The 17,800-nt window shown below is 42.6% G+C and overlaps 1 protein-coding gene across 8 annotated transcripts in view; it reads left to right on the top strand.

Annotated features, from left to right (window-relative positions):
• BRD4 (bromodomain containing 4) overlaps positions 1 to 17,800 on the top strand; it is a 203,596-nt gene that overhangs the window by 118,548 nt on the left and 67,248 nt on the right. For 5 of the 8 annotated variants that reach the window (XM_054012978.1, XM_054012980.1, XM_054012979.1 and 2 more), the window contains 4 exons: positions 6,561 to 6,844; positions 8,380 to 8,745; positions 10,059 to 10,139; positions 11,240 to 11,368. In XM_054012978.1, the coding sequence (XP_053868953.1) occupies positions 6,561 to 6,844; positions 8,380 to 8,745; positions 10,059 to 10,139; positions 11,240 to 11,368 (860 nt within the window). The remainder of the gene's footprint in view (positions 1 to 6,560; positions 6,845 to 8,379; positions 8,746 to 10,058; positions 10,140 to 11,239; positions 11,369 to 17,800) is intronic. The other 3 variants (XM_054012976.1, XM_054012977.1, XM_054012981.1) reach the window with 2 other exon arrangements.

The following is a 17,800-nucleotide window of genomic DNA, read 5'->3' as shown; positions in this document are numbered from 1 at the left end:
CTCAGCTTGCTCTTTTAAAACTCTTGGAGGCAAGTTACCCAGAGCTGCTGATTTTAAAAACGTCTGACTTCAGTAGCTGCTGTTTAATGTGCTTCTTGGTTAATGTTGGAATGGAAAGTGTTTCATCATCATCTTATGTTGTAAATTCATCTGGCTCTTTCCCAAAAGCAGAACAGAAATAAATGACACGGTATTCTTGCCAGCAAGTTAAAGAAGTATGGCTGGGATGAATGGACTATAAGTTGGATAGAAAGCTGGCTGGATCGTCGGGCTCAACGTGTAGTGATCAATGGCTCCATGTCTAGTTGGCAGCCGGTATCAATCGGAGTGCCCCAAGGGTCGGTCCTGGGGCTGGTTTTGTTCAGTATCTTCGTTAATGATCTAGAGGATGGTATGGACTGCACCCTCAGCAAGTTTGCAGATGACACTAAACTGGGAGGAGTGGTAGATACATTGGAGGGTAGGGATAGGATACAGAGGGGCCTAGACAAATTTAGAGGATTGGGCCAAAAGAAATTTGATGAGGTTCAACAAGGACAAGTGCAGAGTCCTGCACTTAGGACGGAAGAATCCCATGCACAGCTACAGACTAGGGACTGAATGGCTAAGCAGCAGTTCTGCAGAAAAGGACCTAGGGGTTACAATGGCTGAGAAGCTGGATATGAGTCAACAGTGTCTCTTTATTGCCAAGAAGGCTAATGGCATTTTGGGCTGTATAAGTTGGGGCATTGCCAGCAGATCGAGTGACGTGATCACTCCCCTCTATTTGACACTGGTGAGGCCTCATCTGGAATACTGTGTCCAATTTTGGGCCCCACTCTACAAGAAGGCTGTGGGAAAAATTGGAAAGAGTCCAGCGAAGGGCAACAAAAATGATTAGGAGGCTGGAGCACATGACTTATGAGAAGTGGCTGAGGGAACTGGGATTCTTTAGTCTCCAGAAGAGAAGAATGAGGGGGGATTTGATAGCAGCCTTCAACTACCTGAAAGGGGGTTCCAAAGAGGATGGATCTAGAGACTGTTCTCAGTGGTACCAGATGACAGAACAAGGAGTAATGGTCTCAAATTACAGTGGGGGAGGTTTAGGTTGGATCTTAGGAAAAACTTTTTCACTAGTAGGGTGGTGAAGCACTGGGAATGGGTTACCTAGGGAGGTGTTGGAATCTCCTTCCTTAGAGGCTTTTAAAGTCAGGCTTGACCAAGCCCTGGCTGGGATGATTTAGTTGGGGATTGGTCCTGCTTTGAGCAGGGGGTTGGACTACATGACCTCCTGAGGTCCCTTCCAACCCTGATATTCTATGAATCTATGATTCTGCCATATTATTATTGACAACTCTACCATTTCCATCAAGTAATGGACTAATAGCATTGTTATGATTCCTTTTGTTCTTAATATAATGTAAAAACTTATTATTCTTAACTCTGCTGACCATAGATTTCTCTGTATACTTTTGCTTCCCTTATCAATTTTCTATATTTTCTACCTTCTAATTTATATATATTGCAATCAACTTCCCCTCTTTTCATTTGTTTTCATATATATATATATATATATATATATATATATATATATATATATATATATATATATATATATATATATATATATATATATAAAATGAGTGTGTGTGTGAGAATTATTTTTATAGTTGCTTTCACTTCCCCTTAGCTTGGCTGGTCTTTTATTCAGTGTTCTCAATTGTTAACCATCTTTCTCAGTTGTGACTTTTTGAGCATTTAGTTAAAAGTTCTTACACAGTTCCCAATTATCATTCACATTTTTGTGTGTAAATTCTTTCTTCCGATTGATTTGACTGAGTTATCTTCATCTTTGTGAAATTAGCCTTTTAAAACATTACTTATCTATATTACTGGCTTGGACATTATTAACAAATGCAATCAAATCATAATCACTTGCATCTCTGAATATTTTAGTTCTGTGACTAATTCTTCATTTGTCAAGGTGAGGTCTACTGTAGATTTTCCCCCATATTGGATGCATCATTTTTTGAGTTAGGAAATTGTCATTTATAGTTTTAAAAATTCTGAGGATGTTTTAATACTGGCAGCATGAGACCCTCGAGCATGTGTCATTCAAATTGAAGTCCTCCCCAAGTTATAGGTAGGTCTTTTAAGGATACAGCCATCCTGTTCTCCATTGTGATTTGGTGGTCTGTAACAGCCACCAGCTAATACCCCATCTTGTGCCTTAATCTGTTAGAGAACATTGATCCATAAGCTTTCAAGATCACTTGCTTTTGACTTCTCAGTAACTGGGAAGCAGGCAGTGCTGGTTTTGACAGAATGCCAGTCTCCACCCCCTTTTGTCCACTTAGGGCAGGTCTTCACTACCCGCCGGATCGGGTAGTGAAGACGCGATAAAATTGATCCCCGATCACGCTCCCCATCGACTCCAGAACTCCAGCTGGTAGTTGTGCTTTTGAAGAGGTCTTGAAAAGATATTAAATCATCCCCTGTAGTTTGGGGGAAGGGGAGGAGGAGGAGAGAAGAATGAGATGTGAGTGGGCAGCAAAGTGTCACCTTCAGTTGTGTCCTCGGGCTCCTGGGTCTCTTCCTCTTGTGTCTCTGAAGGTGCTGGGACAGTTGGCAAAGAAGACCATGCTACTATGGACCTAGACGGGATAGGGGGCCTGAGGTTTTGGGCCCTATACGTTACCCGTGGATCCCAGTATAGTCAGTTTGGTGGGAATGGTATAGGGACAGTGCCCATGGTTGACCATACCAGCCCTGTATGTCTGTAGATGTTTAGTGATGAAGTGTATATTACTGCCTCATCCTCTTCTTCCTCATCACTGGAGATAGGAGGGGCTGATCCACGGGGAGCGGTTAACAGGCTTGGTCCTGGTCTAGATGGGGTAATGTCCGTACCGAGTAGAGGAGATTCAAGTGTTGAGGCCACTTTCAGGTCCACATGCCCAATTGCTGCGGAACTGTGACACTCGGTGCCAGGGACGTGCACTGACCAGGAATAAGTTGAAGCTGTCTGTGCTGATGACAGAGCTGTGCTTCATAGGTACAGCAGGTGGCGCCATTGTACTGCTCAGTGCAGAGGTTTTCTTCTGTTGCATAGGTGCCAAGCTGGGAGGCTTGACTTTACTGTGTGAACCTCTATTAGAGCTTGCCCACATAGGGTCTTTAGCTCCTCAGAAAGTCTCAGTATCGGACGTTCCCGGTGCCTCACTGTCCGGCACTCTTGGTGCCATCAGTACCGGGGCAGATTTTTCATTTGGAGATTACTTTCTTTTAGGCAATTCTCGGTGTAGGGATGAGTGGGGCTTTTTGGTATCCTTTCTAGAAGCAGGCTCCTTAGCAGCCGCTGTTGAAGCGGATCCCGTCAGATGCTGCCGCCCGTTGGCCAGGAAGCGTCCTGGACTCGGGGTTAGAGGCCAGTCTGAGGGATTTCTTCATCATAAGGAGCTTCAATTGGAGATCCCTGGCCTTCCTTGTCCAGGCTGTCAGTTTTCTGCAGTGCAGACACTTTTGGGTAATGTGTGTCTTGCCAAAGCAGGGGCGACATTGTGCGTAGCCATTAGAGACCAGTATGGAAAGTCTGCAAATCAGGCAGTGTTTAAAGCCAGCTGCGCTGGGCATGCTTGAGAGAACAAGTCCTTGGAAAGAAAAACAGGGTTTATCCCTGTTTCTTCCCCCCCCCCCCTTTTTTTTTTTTTTTTTTTTTTTTTTAGGCAATAGCTGAGTACCTGACAAGGGAGGCAGGGGTAAAAGAGGAAAGGTGAAAAATATAATTTTTTTAAAATGAAAAAGTGAAATATTAAATATGAAGGGCAAGGGGATGGGGCAGCTAACTACAACTAAGCTAACATTATCAGGAACAACTATGAACTATTAAGCTTATTTGAGGTAAGAGAGGGTGCTGCTGGTCACTCCGACTCAAGCCAAAAATGGTAGCGAAGGAACTGGGGGGTTGGCTGCACACCACCATGTAACCGCTTGGCAGGGCGCGAGATGGCTACACCGTGTGCATGGCCCAACCAGGCACTGCTACCACAAATCTCTGATTAAAAGCACATGGCATCAAGACACCTAAAGCGGAACACCCACAGGGACACTTCTAGAAGAAGAATATATGCTTTCAAGACTTCTGCTGGCTACATTTGGGATTCTGGTAATATAAGACTCAATCTACACTCTGAAGAACTTCATGCTGTGGAACACACACACACTTTCCCCCTCCCCCCCTCTCTCCCTCTTTTACAGTCTGCCTCTCTCCCTACCTGAATTCTACAGGTTGGTCTCTAAAGTGTCCTGTTACAGCTTTATTTTTTTAATCTCAACCAAAAACGTTAATTTATAAAACAAAGTCCATTCTTCATAATCACAAACTTAGAACAGTGAGAATTGTGCTGTGGCTTATCCCAGACACCAGCAGCTAACTGAACATATCCAGATTGCAGGAAGGATTCATGCACTACAAGATGCAGGTCAAAGAGATGCTCAGTTAGGTGCCAAAGAACCTGTACCATCAGAACACGGGGAGAGGTTTTAATTCCCATTACGTTCTAACTCCGAAAAAGACTGGCAGGTGGAAACCCATTCTGGATTTACAAAAACCTCAACAAATTTATGAGAACACAACATTTCAAAGTGGTGTCTCTAATGTCAGAATTATTGTGGTTAGAGACAGGACACTGGCTTTTGGCCCCCGACCTCCAGAACGCTTATTTTCATATTACCATTCACCCGACACTCAGAAGATTCCTGAGATTCAGCCTAGGGAAACAGCATTTTCAATACAGAGTACTACCCTTCGGCCTTTCCACTGCTTTTCCTAGCTTTTTAGTCTGAGGGCTTTGCGTTTCAGTGCTGAGGCTCCTGTAAATTGGTTTGCCAAGCTCCGCATCCAATAAGAAGAATGGTTGCGTTAGTGGTGGTTGTACTTGAGACATCATACTGGGAAATGGCAGCCAAAATATAGATACGGTAGAACTTCAGAGTTATGAACACCTCGGGAATAGAGGTGATTCGGAACGCTGAACAAAGCATTATGGTGGTTCTTTCAAACGTTTACAACTGAGCATTGAGTTAATACAGTTTTGAAACTTTATTATGCAGAAGAAAAATGCTGTTTTTAACCATCTTAATTCAAATGAAAGAAGCAGAGAAAGTTTCCTTACCTTTGTCAAATCTTTTTTTAAACTTTTTTTTGGTAGTTTGTTTAACACAGTGCTTTACTGTATTTGCCTTTCTTTTTTTGGTCTCTGCTACTGCCTGATTGCGTGCTTCCAGTTCCAAATGGAGTGTATGGGTGACTGGTGTGTTCATAACTCTGAGGTTCTACTGTATTTGCTGGCCTACACTGTGATCTCTTAATTTCAGGTTGTTAGCCTAGTTAAAATTTCTGCAAGCTAAAAATCAGTCATTTTTTTGCTCATGATTAGTTTTTGTTAGTGATTGGGCGAATGGATGTTCCAAATAGTATGCAAGTTAAAATGTCAGGAAGTCCCTTTCTAGAATGATAGGTGCTCCTTTTCCTGGAATTTGCATATATAAAAATAGAACTGTTGCTAACAGACACAGTGAAATATATCTGATGTCTGCTAGGAGGGTACTCTTGTAATGCCTGCTGGCCTGCAATGGGTGGGTGTCTTTCTCAGAAGTACTGCCTCCTAGCATGAGATTATTGTGCTGGCAAACGTCACCCTGCAAACACTATCAAAAGGAGACAGTGCTTCTGGTTAACACCAAGTATGGTACCAAGTATCAGAGGGGTAACCATGTTAGTGTGTATCCACAAAAACAACAAGGAGTCCAGTGACACCTTAAAGACTAACAGATTTATTTGGGCATAAGCTTTCGTGGGTAAGAAGTGCAAAAAGAAGTGGGTTTTTTACCCACGAAAGCTTATGCCCAGATAAATCTTTTAGTCTTTAAGGTGCCACCAAATATGGTGGAATTCCTCAATTACTTAGGGGCATGACTTTCAAAATGCCTTTCCCATCCTTTAATGTGGAAACCCTGTGTTCACAGGTATCTGGCTTTTGCACAGGTATCTGAGGTTCTTGTTGCATTTCATGTTAAAAGTTGCCTCATGGGAGTTCCTGCTAGCTGGCAGATTGATGATCATTCTCTGAGACTGTTGCAGATGTGTTGACGTGACTGCTTATTGCCACTGAATAGCAACAGCTGTTGTTCATTGATGGGTATTGACTGCTTCTGAAGGAAGTTCTGATCCGCGTGGTACCACAAGCCTCGTAACTGTGAACTGTAGCCATGTGAATGGCAAGAAAAACATAAGCAGGCAGGGGAAGGAGAATAGACTCTCGCCCGGCTCTGATAGGGACCCCTTTGAGGGCAGTGTGTCTTTGGACCTGATTCTACTTAAAATGGACCATGAAAAATTTGATTAGTATCTGTCCTGAATTTGATTACTCGGGGAAGGATGCGCTAAAGTATTGTTACTCAAGCACCACTATTTAAAAAATAATACTGACCATTATGAAATGTGCATTTGTTGCCTGATCAAAATGAGTACGTTTGAAGCATTAAGTGTGGCCCTTCTTTATTCCTTCATTTTTTGACAGTTACACCCAAACCAGGAGCATCTACGGTACAAAACGTAACTCAAGCATCATCCCCAGCTCAGACGCAGGCCCCACAACAGAATCTTCAGTCTGTGCAAACAACTCATTCCTTTCCTTCTGTGACCCCTGACCTTATTGTCCAGCCGCCAGTAATGACCGTGGTGCCTCCTCAACCACCTGCACCTCCTCCCCCTCCTCCCCCACCTTCTGTTCCCCCAACCCCCGCTCCCCAGCCCATTCAGGCACACCCACCTGTTATCCCAACAGCTGCACAGCCTGTGAAGGTGAGTAAACAAGGACTCTGTGGAGTTAGTGAGTCAGGATTGTTTGTGTTCAATTTTCTCTCTAGAAGAGAGAAGATTTTATTGGATGACTATTTTAAAACATTCATTGTGAAGTCCCTTTTATCTTAGGGTTTAAAATTGCTTTACAGATTTTTACTGATTGGAGGGATGGGACTGAGACACACAGAAGTGAAGGGTGGGATTTTAAAGAGCACTTAGGAGAGTTAGGCTCCTAACTCCTCATTTGTCTTTGAAAATCTCACCTGAGTTACTTGTCCAAGGTCATACAGCAGGTCAAGGGCAGAATCATAGATTGATGATTAGGGTCCAGGAGTTCTGATTCCCAGTCCTCTTCTCTAACCACTAAGACCCTGCCTCACTTGTCCTTATCCATTAAAAGTAGAATCTGTTTTCCATAGATTGTTGACTGTAGCAAAGTCATTGAGTAGAACAGTATTTGCCCATCACAATTTCCACTAAACATTTAGCCAGCAGCCTTGTGTACTGGGGTTAATAGTGTGGTTTTTTTAGGCTTTTCAAGGAAAAGAAAGCCATCTGGCTTGAAAAGCTGTGTCACTGTGGTTAAGCTATCCAAAAGTGACTAGTAATTTTGGGTGCCTCAATTTTTGAATGTGCAACATAACGTTCTTTAAATTTACTATTCAAAAAGAGCTGAGTTCCCACCCAATAAAATTGGGCTCCTTTATTGTGTCTCAAGTTGAGTACCTGAATCACTAGTTGCTTTTGAAAATTTTGGCATACATCTTCAGCAGATCAGATCCTGCTAACTAATATTTCTTATTTTGAGCAATGCCTTTTATATCATTGCATCAGTAAGATTGCCACTTCTTTTCTCCTGAGACATGGCACTTTTGTAAATGGCACCTGACAGCCACAGAAGTTCTTGACAGAGTTAGGTACCCAAGTTATATGACCCTTCAGTGGGAGTTAGTCACCTGATTGCCTTAGGTACTTCTGAAAATCCCATCAAGCAATTCAGCCAAAATAATCCAAGATCTGGGCTTCGGTAAACACCGGACAAGCTGTAGAAATGAATCCTAAGAGGTTTACTTGACCCTAACATGGTTCTTAAGTAAAAGATTTTGAATACACCTCTACCCCGATATAACACGAATTCGGATATAACGCGGTAAAGCAGCGGTACTGGGGGGCGGGGCTGCGTGCTCCGGCGGATCAAAGAAAGTTCGATATAACGCGGTTTCACCTATAACGCAGTAAGATTTTTTTGGCTCCCGAGGACAGTGTTATTTTGGGGTAGAGGTGTACTCATTTAACCATCCTCTTGATCTTTGCTAATATAATAAAGATAATCTCTAGTTACACATTTTCTAGAGGGCTCAGTACAAACTGCGTATTTATAGAAAGCTTTTTAACTTTTTAGTCCTGTCTCCCCTGAGTACTTAGTGGTTAGACTTTAATATACAACCAGAGGTGGATCCTGTGAATATAATAGTAACAAAAGAGCACAAGACTAAATAAAATATTATTATGCTGTTGTATTTGTTGTTTTACAGACAAAAAAAGGAGTGAAGAGGAAAGCAGACACCACAACGCCAACAACAATAGATGCAATCCACGAATCCTCCTCGCTGCCCACTGAACCCAAGTCTGCCAAGATGGGCCCCCGAAGGGAAAGCAGCCGGCCAGTGAAACCTCCAAAGAAGGATGTTCCGGACTCTCAGCAGCATGTGGTAGAAAAGAGTAACAGTAACAAAGTGTCTGAGCAGTTAAAGTATTGCAGTGGCATCATCAAAGAGATGTTTGCCAAGAAGCATGCTGCCTACGCATGGCCCTTCTACAAACCTGTGGACGTGGAAGCACTGGGACTGCATGATTATTGTGATATCATTAAACATCCCATGGATCTGAGCACAATCAAAGTAAGCTCAGTTTCACATAGCCAAAAAAAAAATAAAAAATAAAAAAAAATTGACTGCAGGAGGAATAACTTCCCTGGGGAAATGCAGTCTGTTTTACATGCCAACTCATGTATATGGGCGTACGTGTGCAGCTGCATGCTTAACATGGTGTATTGTAGATAGCCACCAAAAATGTGTGTTGCAAAAGAAAGGATTCTTCTCTGGGACTCTGTCTGAAATCAATTAACCATTCATTCTGTGTAACCTGAGAATTCTGGTAGGTGGAGTCTCTCATCTGTCCATAGTGTGCTACTCTTTAAGTGACAGGTCCTGAAAAGAAGACAGTCCTTTCCAGAATGGGTCTTAAAAAAATAAAATAAAAAAATTGCCTGTGCATTTTTTAAAAGTAAATGTCCTCTACTATGGCCAGCCTACACTGAATACCCTTAGCCAAGATCATGGTCTCAATCAGTCAGTACAGATTGCTGTAGTAGGGGAATTTTCTTTAAAAAACAAAAAAAAGAAAAACCACCACCACATTGGCTATTCACCTTTAAAGGAAATGTTCTGCTTAATGTAAAGGACTACGTTTCCAGAGCATTTAAATTGAAGCCTTCTGCTGTGAGGACACAGCTAGCTCCCTCTCATGGAGTATTTGAGAGTTACTTATCCAAGAGAAGTAATTGCAAAGCAGTCCATATCTCTGCTGAAAATGTCAATTCATTGTATGGAGCATTGTCATTTTATAACCTCATCATGGACATAGCTTTAAACTGCAGAATTCTTTGGTTGTATCAATTCAACTCTGAGCCTTAATATTCACACAACCCAGGTTTCTTTTTTAAAATACTTTAAGCAGAAGAAAGAGACAAATTTCTCTCTCCCCCATCCCCATATTGAGATTACACTAGGAACTTTGCCAGAATGAAGTGAATGAAGGAGTATAGTTTTTTCTTCAATTGAATAATTAAAAACTGTGCTGAAGATTGAGCTGGTACCATCGCCCCTTTTTCTGAATATGCATAATAACTTTGCGCATTCTGTAGTATTCTCCAAATCTAACAAAAAAAAAAAAAAAACAGCTAGGAAATTCTGAAAAACCACAAGTACAGAGAGGATCTGGATGGCTGAAGCATTGGTAATGGGATAACAAAGTTCTTTATTCCAGGTCACTGGTTGAAATTTAGTTCAAGTTGGTTGTGAGCAAAAATCATTGCCCATGACAACTGTTTTATGTTTATATGAAATGCATTGGTGGGTCTTGTTCCAGTTGCTGATGGTCAGGTGTCCACCTCTCAAAAAAACACCATCACTTTTGGCCTTGTTGTTGGCAGGCACAGCAGAGAGGCAAAGGATTGAATGAGCCATGGAGACAGAACTATCCTCACCTCTGGCTCCTTCAGACAAAAATTGAGGTATATAATGAGATGGTGTGGACAACTGTCGATAAATTGAGATCTGCACACATCAGGGCTTCACACCACTACATTCACTTCATAATAAAATGAGGTTGCTGTGCAGGGAGTTTATTTTAAGGCTTGTGTTTTTGTAATGCCTGACGGTCTCACTCTGGACTGACTAAGCCTGCACAGTTCAACTGCTTTGTTTCTTTAATCAAGCTCTATCTCTTCCCCGGGGGTGGGGATAAGATTCATCCGTAGATCCTTGGGGGATTTGTTCCCACACTACTCTCAAAAATCCTACATTGCCACAGCCAGTTGGATGTGGTTCCCTGTGTCTGACAGAAAAATGCCAAGCATGTTGCCTTCTTGAATGCTTCCAAGTTCCTGCTGACCTGAAGGAGGGATTATCCTGTGGTCCCAATTTCTAATTCCTCGAACTGTCACTGCTATGCTGGACTGACCCGACTTGCGGGATGTCTTTAACTGCTACTGACAGTTTGGGATTTCTCTTATAAGAAAGTGATACAAAGATTAAAAACTTGTTTGTTTAAAAAATAATTTCAGTTGTGTGTGTGTAAAGTTTTAGCGCATTGTTGTTCAAACAAAACCTTGCACTGTGATTGGTAATGATGTTCATGGGTATGGGGACCAGTAATCTAGTGGATTAGTTCCTTCGTACTGTCCTTTGAATTGGTAGTCAGTGAATGTGTCTGCCACATGTGGGCAGTCGTGTTCTCCCATGTAGCTTGCAGCTGCCCATTATAATAGAGGGATGTTCTATGAAGGAATACCAGCTCCAGCATACAATGTTCCATTTTGGTCTCAGCAGTTTAGCTGCATTGTATGCTATTTCTGTAGTCGTCTTTTGGATGCACCTCCATGTTATAGTTCAGGATGGCTGTAATCTGCTCCATTTTATGTAAATCCAATGCAGATCTCGGGTTTCTGGCAAGTTTCCAAAGCAGTGCTCCATTTGGCAAAGGTTAGATAGAGATGAAGATTAGGTGGAAGCCCAGAACTCTATGGATGCCATAGATCCAAGATATTTCTTGTCCATTCAGTAACTTGTTTTGCTTGCTCTGTTGATAGTGGAGTTTTGTTTTCCCTTCTAGTCTAAACTGGAGAACCGGGAATACAGAGATGCTCAGGAATTTGCAGCAGATGTCCGATTGATGTTTTCCAATTGTTACAAATACAACCCTGCTGATCATGAGGTGGTAGCTATGGCACGGAAACTGCAGGTAAAGAAACTGCTTTGTTAGAGTGCTTTTCTGTTTTGAACTCGTACCTGAAACTTTTTCATATTGGTCTAGCATAACCTATACCCTGAACTTGAAAGTAAAATAAATTGAAGTACAGAAATATACCAGAATGGTACACTAAATTTTCAAAAACAAATCTTCCACATTGCAGTGTTAACATGAACTGTAGTTGCTATACCAGCTTGAACAGACTGAACTGGTAACTTTTTATTTTTCCTTCTTCGAGTAGTGTCCCTATAGGCACTCCACTTCAGGTGTGCTTGCACCCCTTTCATCTTTGATTGGAGGTTTTCAGCAGCAGTGCCTGTTAAGCCCATGCATGAACTCCAGACATCCAAGTTCCCTGTCCCAACTATGAGTAGAGCTGTGTGGCAAACCTCTCTCAGCCTGAGAGAGTGTCTAGCATGCCTGCTTCTAGCGTTGCCCTAAGCTTGCTTTAGGATCATCTAATTTTTAATTTCGTGTAATTATTCACTTCTACAAGTTGTATTTTATAATTTCTTTGCTTCATTTGAGGCGAGCTTTTTTCAGTACTCCCCTGTACATCAGCCTTTGAGCGTAGTGCCTCATCAGCTTCTGCACCAGATTTCCCCCCACCTTTTCAGGGAAAGATGTTGGAGGGTACCAAATAGACACTTAAAAAGAGGAGTTCTAGTTCTCCTCACGAAGAGCCTATTTCAAAAAAGCCCCAGTGTCTTCAGAAATTGACTCTGTCAGAGACCTCAAGTCCCGGACTGCTGAGGCTCCAGGTTCCTGTAATACTGGGAAGTCTTCTAAGACTCAGAGCCCTTCAAAAAGCCACAGTAACAACCATACCTTGGTATCAAAGCTATACTCAGTACCACCTAAGCATGAACGCATTAGGAGAGACAATAAATTCTCTGCTTCCAGAAGCGCTGTACCGACAGGCCATCCTGTGCTGCCTTTTGGTTTCTAGACAAGTGATCCAGGGTCCCTTGGTGCGTCCAAAGGAGTCGTCATCTTTGGTATCAATGACTTCTGCTAGACAGGACCCATCAAAGCAAGTCTCAACCTGGTACAGATTGTGGAACATCCCTCATTCTCAGCACAAATCCTGATACCACAAGAATTTAGGTATTCAAGAGACTTGTTTGTCTCAGAAGAGCCGAAGTCTCCCCTCTCAGTGGGGAGTACCTGTTGATACTGATATCAACCGGGTCACCAAGATTAGATCTTTCCCTGGTGCCACCTGCTCCTCCAGTACTTTCTGAGCTAGGCAGAGCTCATCCTGTAGACAATAATGAGGACCTCTCTTCAGATTCCCAAATCTTTGTGCAAGGACCTGTCAGCATAGGGACATCTTCCCTGACACCTTTATGGAAAGAGAGGATCTAGGGGCAAGACAAATCTATGTCCCTTCTCATTGGTCTGAGCAGCATTGGATGCCATCTTCTGTGCTTAATGGCTTTCCTCAGTGGCTATATTAGAATCTTTGGGCCACCAATTAACGGTTTTCAAGAGCCTCATGCCTTTCTCATGGTGACCACTGGGAAGACCGTTGCTTCCAACTGCCAGAACGCATGCAGCTTGTACCTTTGTAACATGACATGCCAGGTTACATCTTTGCTGTGTCCAGGGATGGGTCAGAATGATTTATAGCCTGAAGAAGCACAATTTAGTGTCTTTCCCTCACTGAGTACTGGACTTACTCAGTTGGTGGAAGGACCCATCCGATGTTTGTGCAGGTGTTCCTTTAATCCAGCCTCATATCACCGTAACATTAGATGCAGCCATGGTGGAGTGCAGGGGCACACTTGGGGACGCTCACCATTCAGGGCAAATTGTCTACCCAAGTGTCTCTTCTACACATCAACCTGGAGCTGAGGGCAGTCAAAAATGCCTGTAACTATTTCATTCCATTAATCAAAGGCAAATCCATCAAAGTCTTGACAGACAGCATAGCCTGCATGTTCTACATCAGTTGTCAGGAGGAAAGGGGTGCAAGATCTCCCCCACTTCCCCACCCCCCATGCTGAAGCAATAGAGCTATAGAACTGATGTAATAACCAATCACGTCCTTATTTCAGTCTCAACTTCCAGGTATATAAAACATGATGGCTGACAATCTCAGCTGTCACTTCTCCCTAGATAACAATTGGGAGCTGGACTTATGGATCCACAATTGCATTTTTCTGACCCTGGAGTTTCCAGAGGTGGACTTGTTTACTGCCACCACCAACAGGAAGTACAAGAAATTCTGCTCAAGAGGAGGGTGGACTCCTTTCCTCATTCCTTGGAAAAAAGGCCCCCTCTCCATGCATATCCTTCCACAGCTTTGATCTTGAGAGTGTTGAACAAGATCAGACAAGACAAACTCAGGGCCATTTTAGTTATCCCACAGTGACCAAGTCAAGCGTGGTACCCTTAGCTGATTCGTCTTTGTTGTCTGGCATCTCCCCACTTGCTGTCTCAGGATTCCTGTTGGACTCTTCATCCCAACCTGGGAATTATTCATCTCAGAGCTTGGTTCCTTGATGGTTCTTGGGGATAGCATCTTCCTATTCTGCAGAGGTATAACAGTGATGTTAAACAGCAGAAAGATATCTTGCGAAACATGTGCCTTCAGAAATGTAAGAGATTTCATCACTGTTGTACTGGGCAGCATTTTTCACGTGTTCATTCTTCCCTCTTCGCTGTCCTTGACTACCTATTGGAACTGAAAGTCAGGACTCTCCATGAGTACAGTAAAGCTCATATGGCAGCCATAATGACCTTTCATTGCTGTGTTGAGGGATTCTCAGTGCTTGCTCACTCCAGGACAGCAAAATTCATTAAGAACTTGAACCTTTCCACTGAATAGAGCTCACCCCTAAACTTAACTTAGTCCTTAATTGTCCCCTTTGAGCAAGTGGCTGCCTGTTCCCATCTTCACCTAGCCATGAAAACTGCTGTCTTGGTGGCTGTCACTTCTGCCAAAAGAGTTGGGGAAAGGGGGCTATAATCCCAGACCCTCCTTTTACAGTATTCTTCAGGGAGAAAGTTTCATTATGACAACATCATAGCCTTCTACCAAAGGTATATTTTGAATTCTGTATTAACCAATAATAATCCTGGATATTCATCTTTCAGTCTTCTTCCCAAAACCACACCAGACCACTGAAGATTTTTCCCTCCTCACTTTGGATGTCCGAAGAGCATTAGCCTTCTATCTGGACAGAACCAAACTATTTTGAAAGTCTCCCAGACAGTTTGTTTATAGACCGATCCAGAGGATCCACAATCTCCACTCAAAACTCTCAAGGTTCAGCCTCCTTCTGAAGTGCCTAGCCCATTCCACATGATCTCAGCATGCTTCTGTAGCACTGCTGAAGGATATTCCAGTGGCTGAAATCTGAACAGTGGCAACCTGGTCTCCAAACACTAAGCTTTGACTCATGCTGCCAGATCAGATGCTGTATTTAACATTGCAGTTATAACTTCAGTGTTGGACTCAAATCCAAAGCTCCCTCCTGCTTCCAGGGATACTGCTCGGGAGTCACCTGAAATGGAGCACCTATAGGGACATTACTTGAAGAAGGAGAGGTTACTCACCTTGTGCAGTAACTGCACTTCTTCAAAGTTTTGTCTCGCAGAAATCACAGTGGAAAAGGAACTGGGGGTAGTTTGCCCGTGCAGCTCTATATCTCAGTACAGGGCATGAGGCCATCAGGAGCGCTTGTGTGGGATAAATGGGCACTGCTGCTGAAACTCTCTGATACAAACCTCCTGGGAGGCATCTGAAGTTGAGCATCCATAAGAGTGGTGGTGGTGGGGAAATATCTTGAAGGACTGTAGTTACCGCACAATGTGAGTAATCTCTCCTTGGTCTCTGTAACTGTGTACTTTGTTTACCACCCTTTAACTGAAGTGAAAACTTGTTTTGCGTCCTATCTTGTAAAGCCTCAGAAGCAAATAACTTTATAAATAACTTTGTCGTACTCAGTACTCTGTGTTGCCATCACAGTAATCCTTTATCAAAATTCAGTAATCCTTTGCGTCAGAGCCTTTCATTAAAATGTGCAACTCTCCACTCACTTCTGCAGTCTGTAGGGCTTTTTTAAATAGCAGTGTAGCTGACAGAAGGGAAGTGTTTCACTCAATATGGAAACTTCAGTATTCCATGAAAATGTCTGTTTATATTCGTATTCAGAGCAGCTGGAATGACTCTCCTAGTTCCAATAGCCTGCGTAGGAACAATCAATTATCTTTCAATAACTTCACACTCGTAACAGGAAGAAGATCCAGAATAAGAGCCCAAGGTTCCCACGGTGCTGTGCTCCCTTGTGCCATCTCATTTTTTATGCTGAAAACACACATGCACTCTCTGCATTGGGCGTTTTGGCATATAGTCTGTGGATATTGCTGGGCTTAGAACAGAATATTGAAGGCCTCCTATAACTATCATGAAAGCTACTCCATTGTATTGCCCTGTACACCATACTATATTGGTATACTTAGATGTTCTGCTTAATCTAGCCTTTTCAGTGAAGACCAGATCTATCCAGACTGACAGCTTGTCAGGATGGCTTTTTAAAGGGAATTATATTTGGCTGCAACTTAACTCATCATCTTGCTCCTGCATCTCCCCTCCCTTGGAGATGATCTTATATTGGAGAATTGTCAGGCACTTATTGATGTAAATGTGAACCGGAAACATGTAAAGTTTTCACCTTCCTTCCAAGAGGAGAAGAAACCTGAAAGCACTTTGCCCATTCATCAGGTCTTGAAGCATTTTGTAAGGGTTGGATTACAAACTATTTTTGAAAATATGTAGGCAAGCTACCCAAGGAAAAACTGAGGAGTTCCTCCTGAAGTGAGCCAAAGTACTTCTCTCCAAGATACGCTTTGAGAGACTAATCTCTTTTGGTAGATAATATTCAAGGAGGTAGGAGCCATCGGGTGGTCCTATGAAGATTTGGCTATTCAGCTGAAAGTTTCACATCTTTTTTCCATTTTAGAGCAGTTTAAGCAGTTCTTTCTGCTTTCCAACCCCAGATATTGGGTTTTTAATTCCAACAGATCTATTTTAGGCCATGCACTTTGAGGACAGGGGAATTATACAGTTACTATTGTCCTAGGCATGTGTACTGCTATATATTCTCAGACACTAGGTTTCACTGTTCCACTTTTTCAATGCTGGTTGCTCTTTTATGTTTCGACTCCAAAGGCACTATGGGTGGCTATTTTGTGGCTTCTTTGCTGCAATTGTGGGACTGTTTAAAGACATAATTAGCCTGAGCTTTCACAGTCCTAAAAAGCTGCTTCTGATCCATGTATGCAGAGTTGTTGTAGTTGTGTTGGTCCCAGGATATTAGAGACAATATGGAAGAGGTAACATCTTTTATTGGACCAACCTTCTGTTGGTAAGGGAGTCAAGCTTTCACAGAGCTCTTCTTCAGGTTAAGAGAGACAGTGGTATTTGGTAGCAGCTGTCTTGTGCAGGGTAGGCATATGTGGTGTGCTGTAACCAAAGCTACCTAGGTGAAACCATTGTTTCTGCTAATGATGTCCTAAATAACAGCGTTGTTTCTTTCACAGTTCACAGACTGGTTCTGTTGGTGAAGGAGTTCTCCTTGAATACATTATTTAAGCTTCATGTTTTTGAATGACCTGATGAGAACCCAGTGAATTGTACTCCTTAGTTAAGGCAGCCAGTGGTGACGTGGCAGATGTGGTCCTCATGGGACGGTGTCATGCATAAATAGCAGTGTTTTGCTGGATCCTGCCTACCAAATACATTTCAGATAAATTTTAAAACTCAGCCCCTTCCCCTTGCTACTTTAACCTCCATTTTTGCACCCTCTTCTCCTATATATAGCTTCCATTGCTGGTTTTCACAGCTTTTCCCAAGCAACAGCAGAGTGAGATTGGCTTCTCTGATACTGAAATTCTAGTCAATTTCTGAATAGCTGCACTGACACTGACCAGTCTTAATTTTGCTCAGCTCTGGTTTTGAAAGCCTTAAGCAGCAAGAAGTACAGGGTGAAATCCTGGCCCTATTGAATGCAGAGGCAAGATTCCTATTGATTTCAGTGGAACCAGGATTTCATCCACACACTAGACCTGTCTGCAGACTCAAGAAGGCGGGTCTGCATATTGGGAAGCTTTCTTCCCAGCCATTAAAGAGTGAAAATTTGCTTTTGTTTTTTAAAATGAAAGGTTAAATTCCGCAGAAATTATTGGCTTATATGCAGGGAATTTTTCCTATATACCATTTTTTAATATTTGTTTCATATTCCTCATGTATCTAAATTCCTATCACTTTTGCTGCTGTGTGCTGCATTTACTCAAGCTATATATATGTCCTATTCCTGTGTGGCTTTGGATAAAGAATCCTGCACTAATGCTCCTTTGAGCTACAGATCTTTTGACTGCATCTTCACACTGTGTGTGACCTCTCAAGTTTCTTGT

The sequence above is a fragment of the Malaclemys terrapin genome, chromosome 23 (assembly GCF_027887155.1).
Source record: "Malaclemys terrapin pileata isolate rMalTer1 chromosome 23, rMalTer1.hap1, whole genome shotgun sequence".
NCBI lineage: Eukaryota > Metazoa > Chordata > Testudines > Emydidae > Malaclemys > Malaclemys terrapin.
The sequence above is the reverse complement of the archived record's forward strand: the minus strand, read 5'-3'. Positions and strand labels throughout refer to the sequence as shown.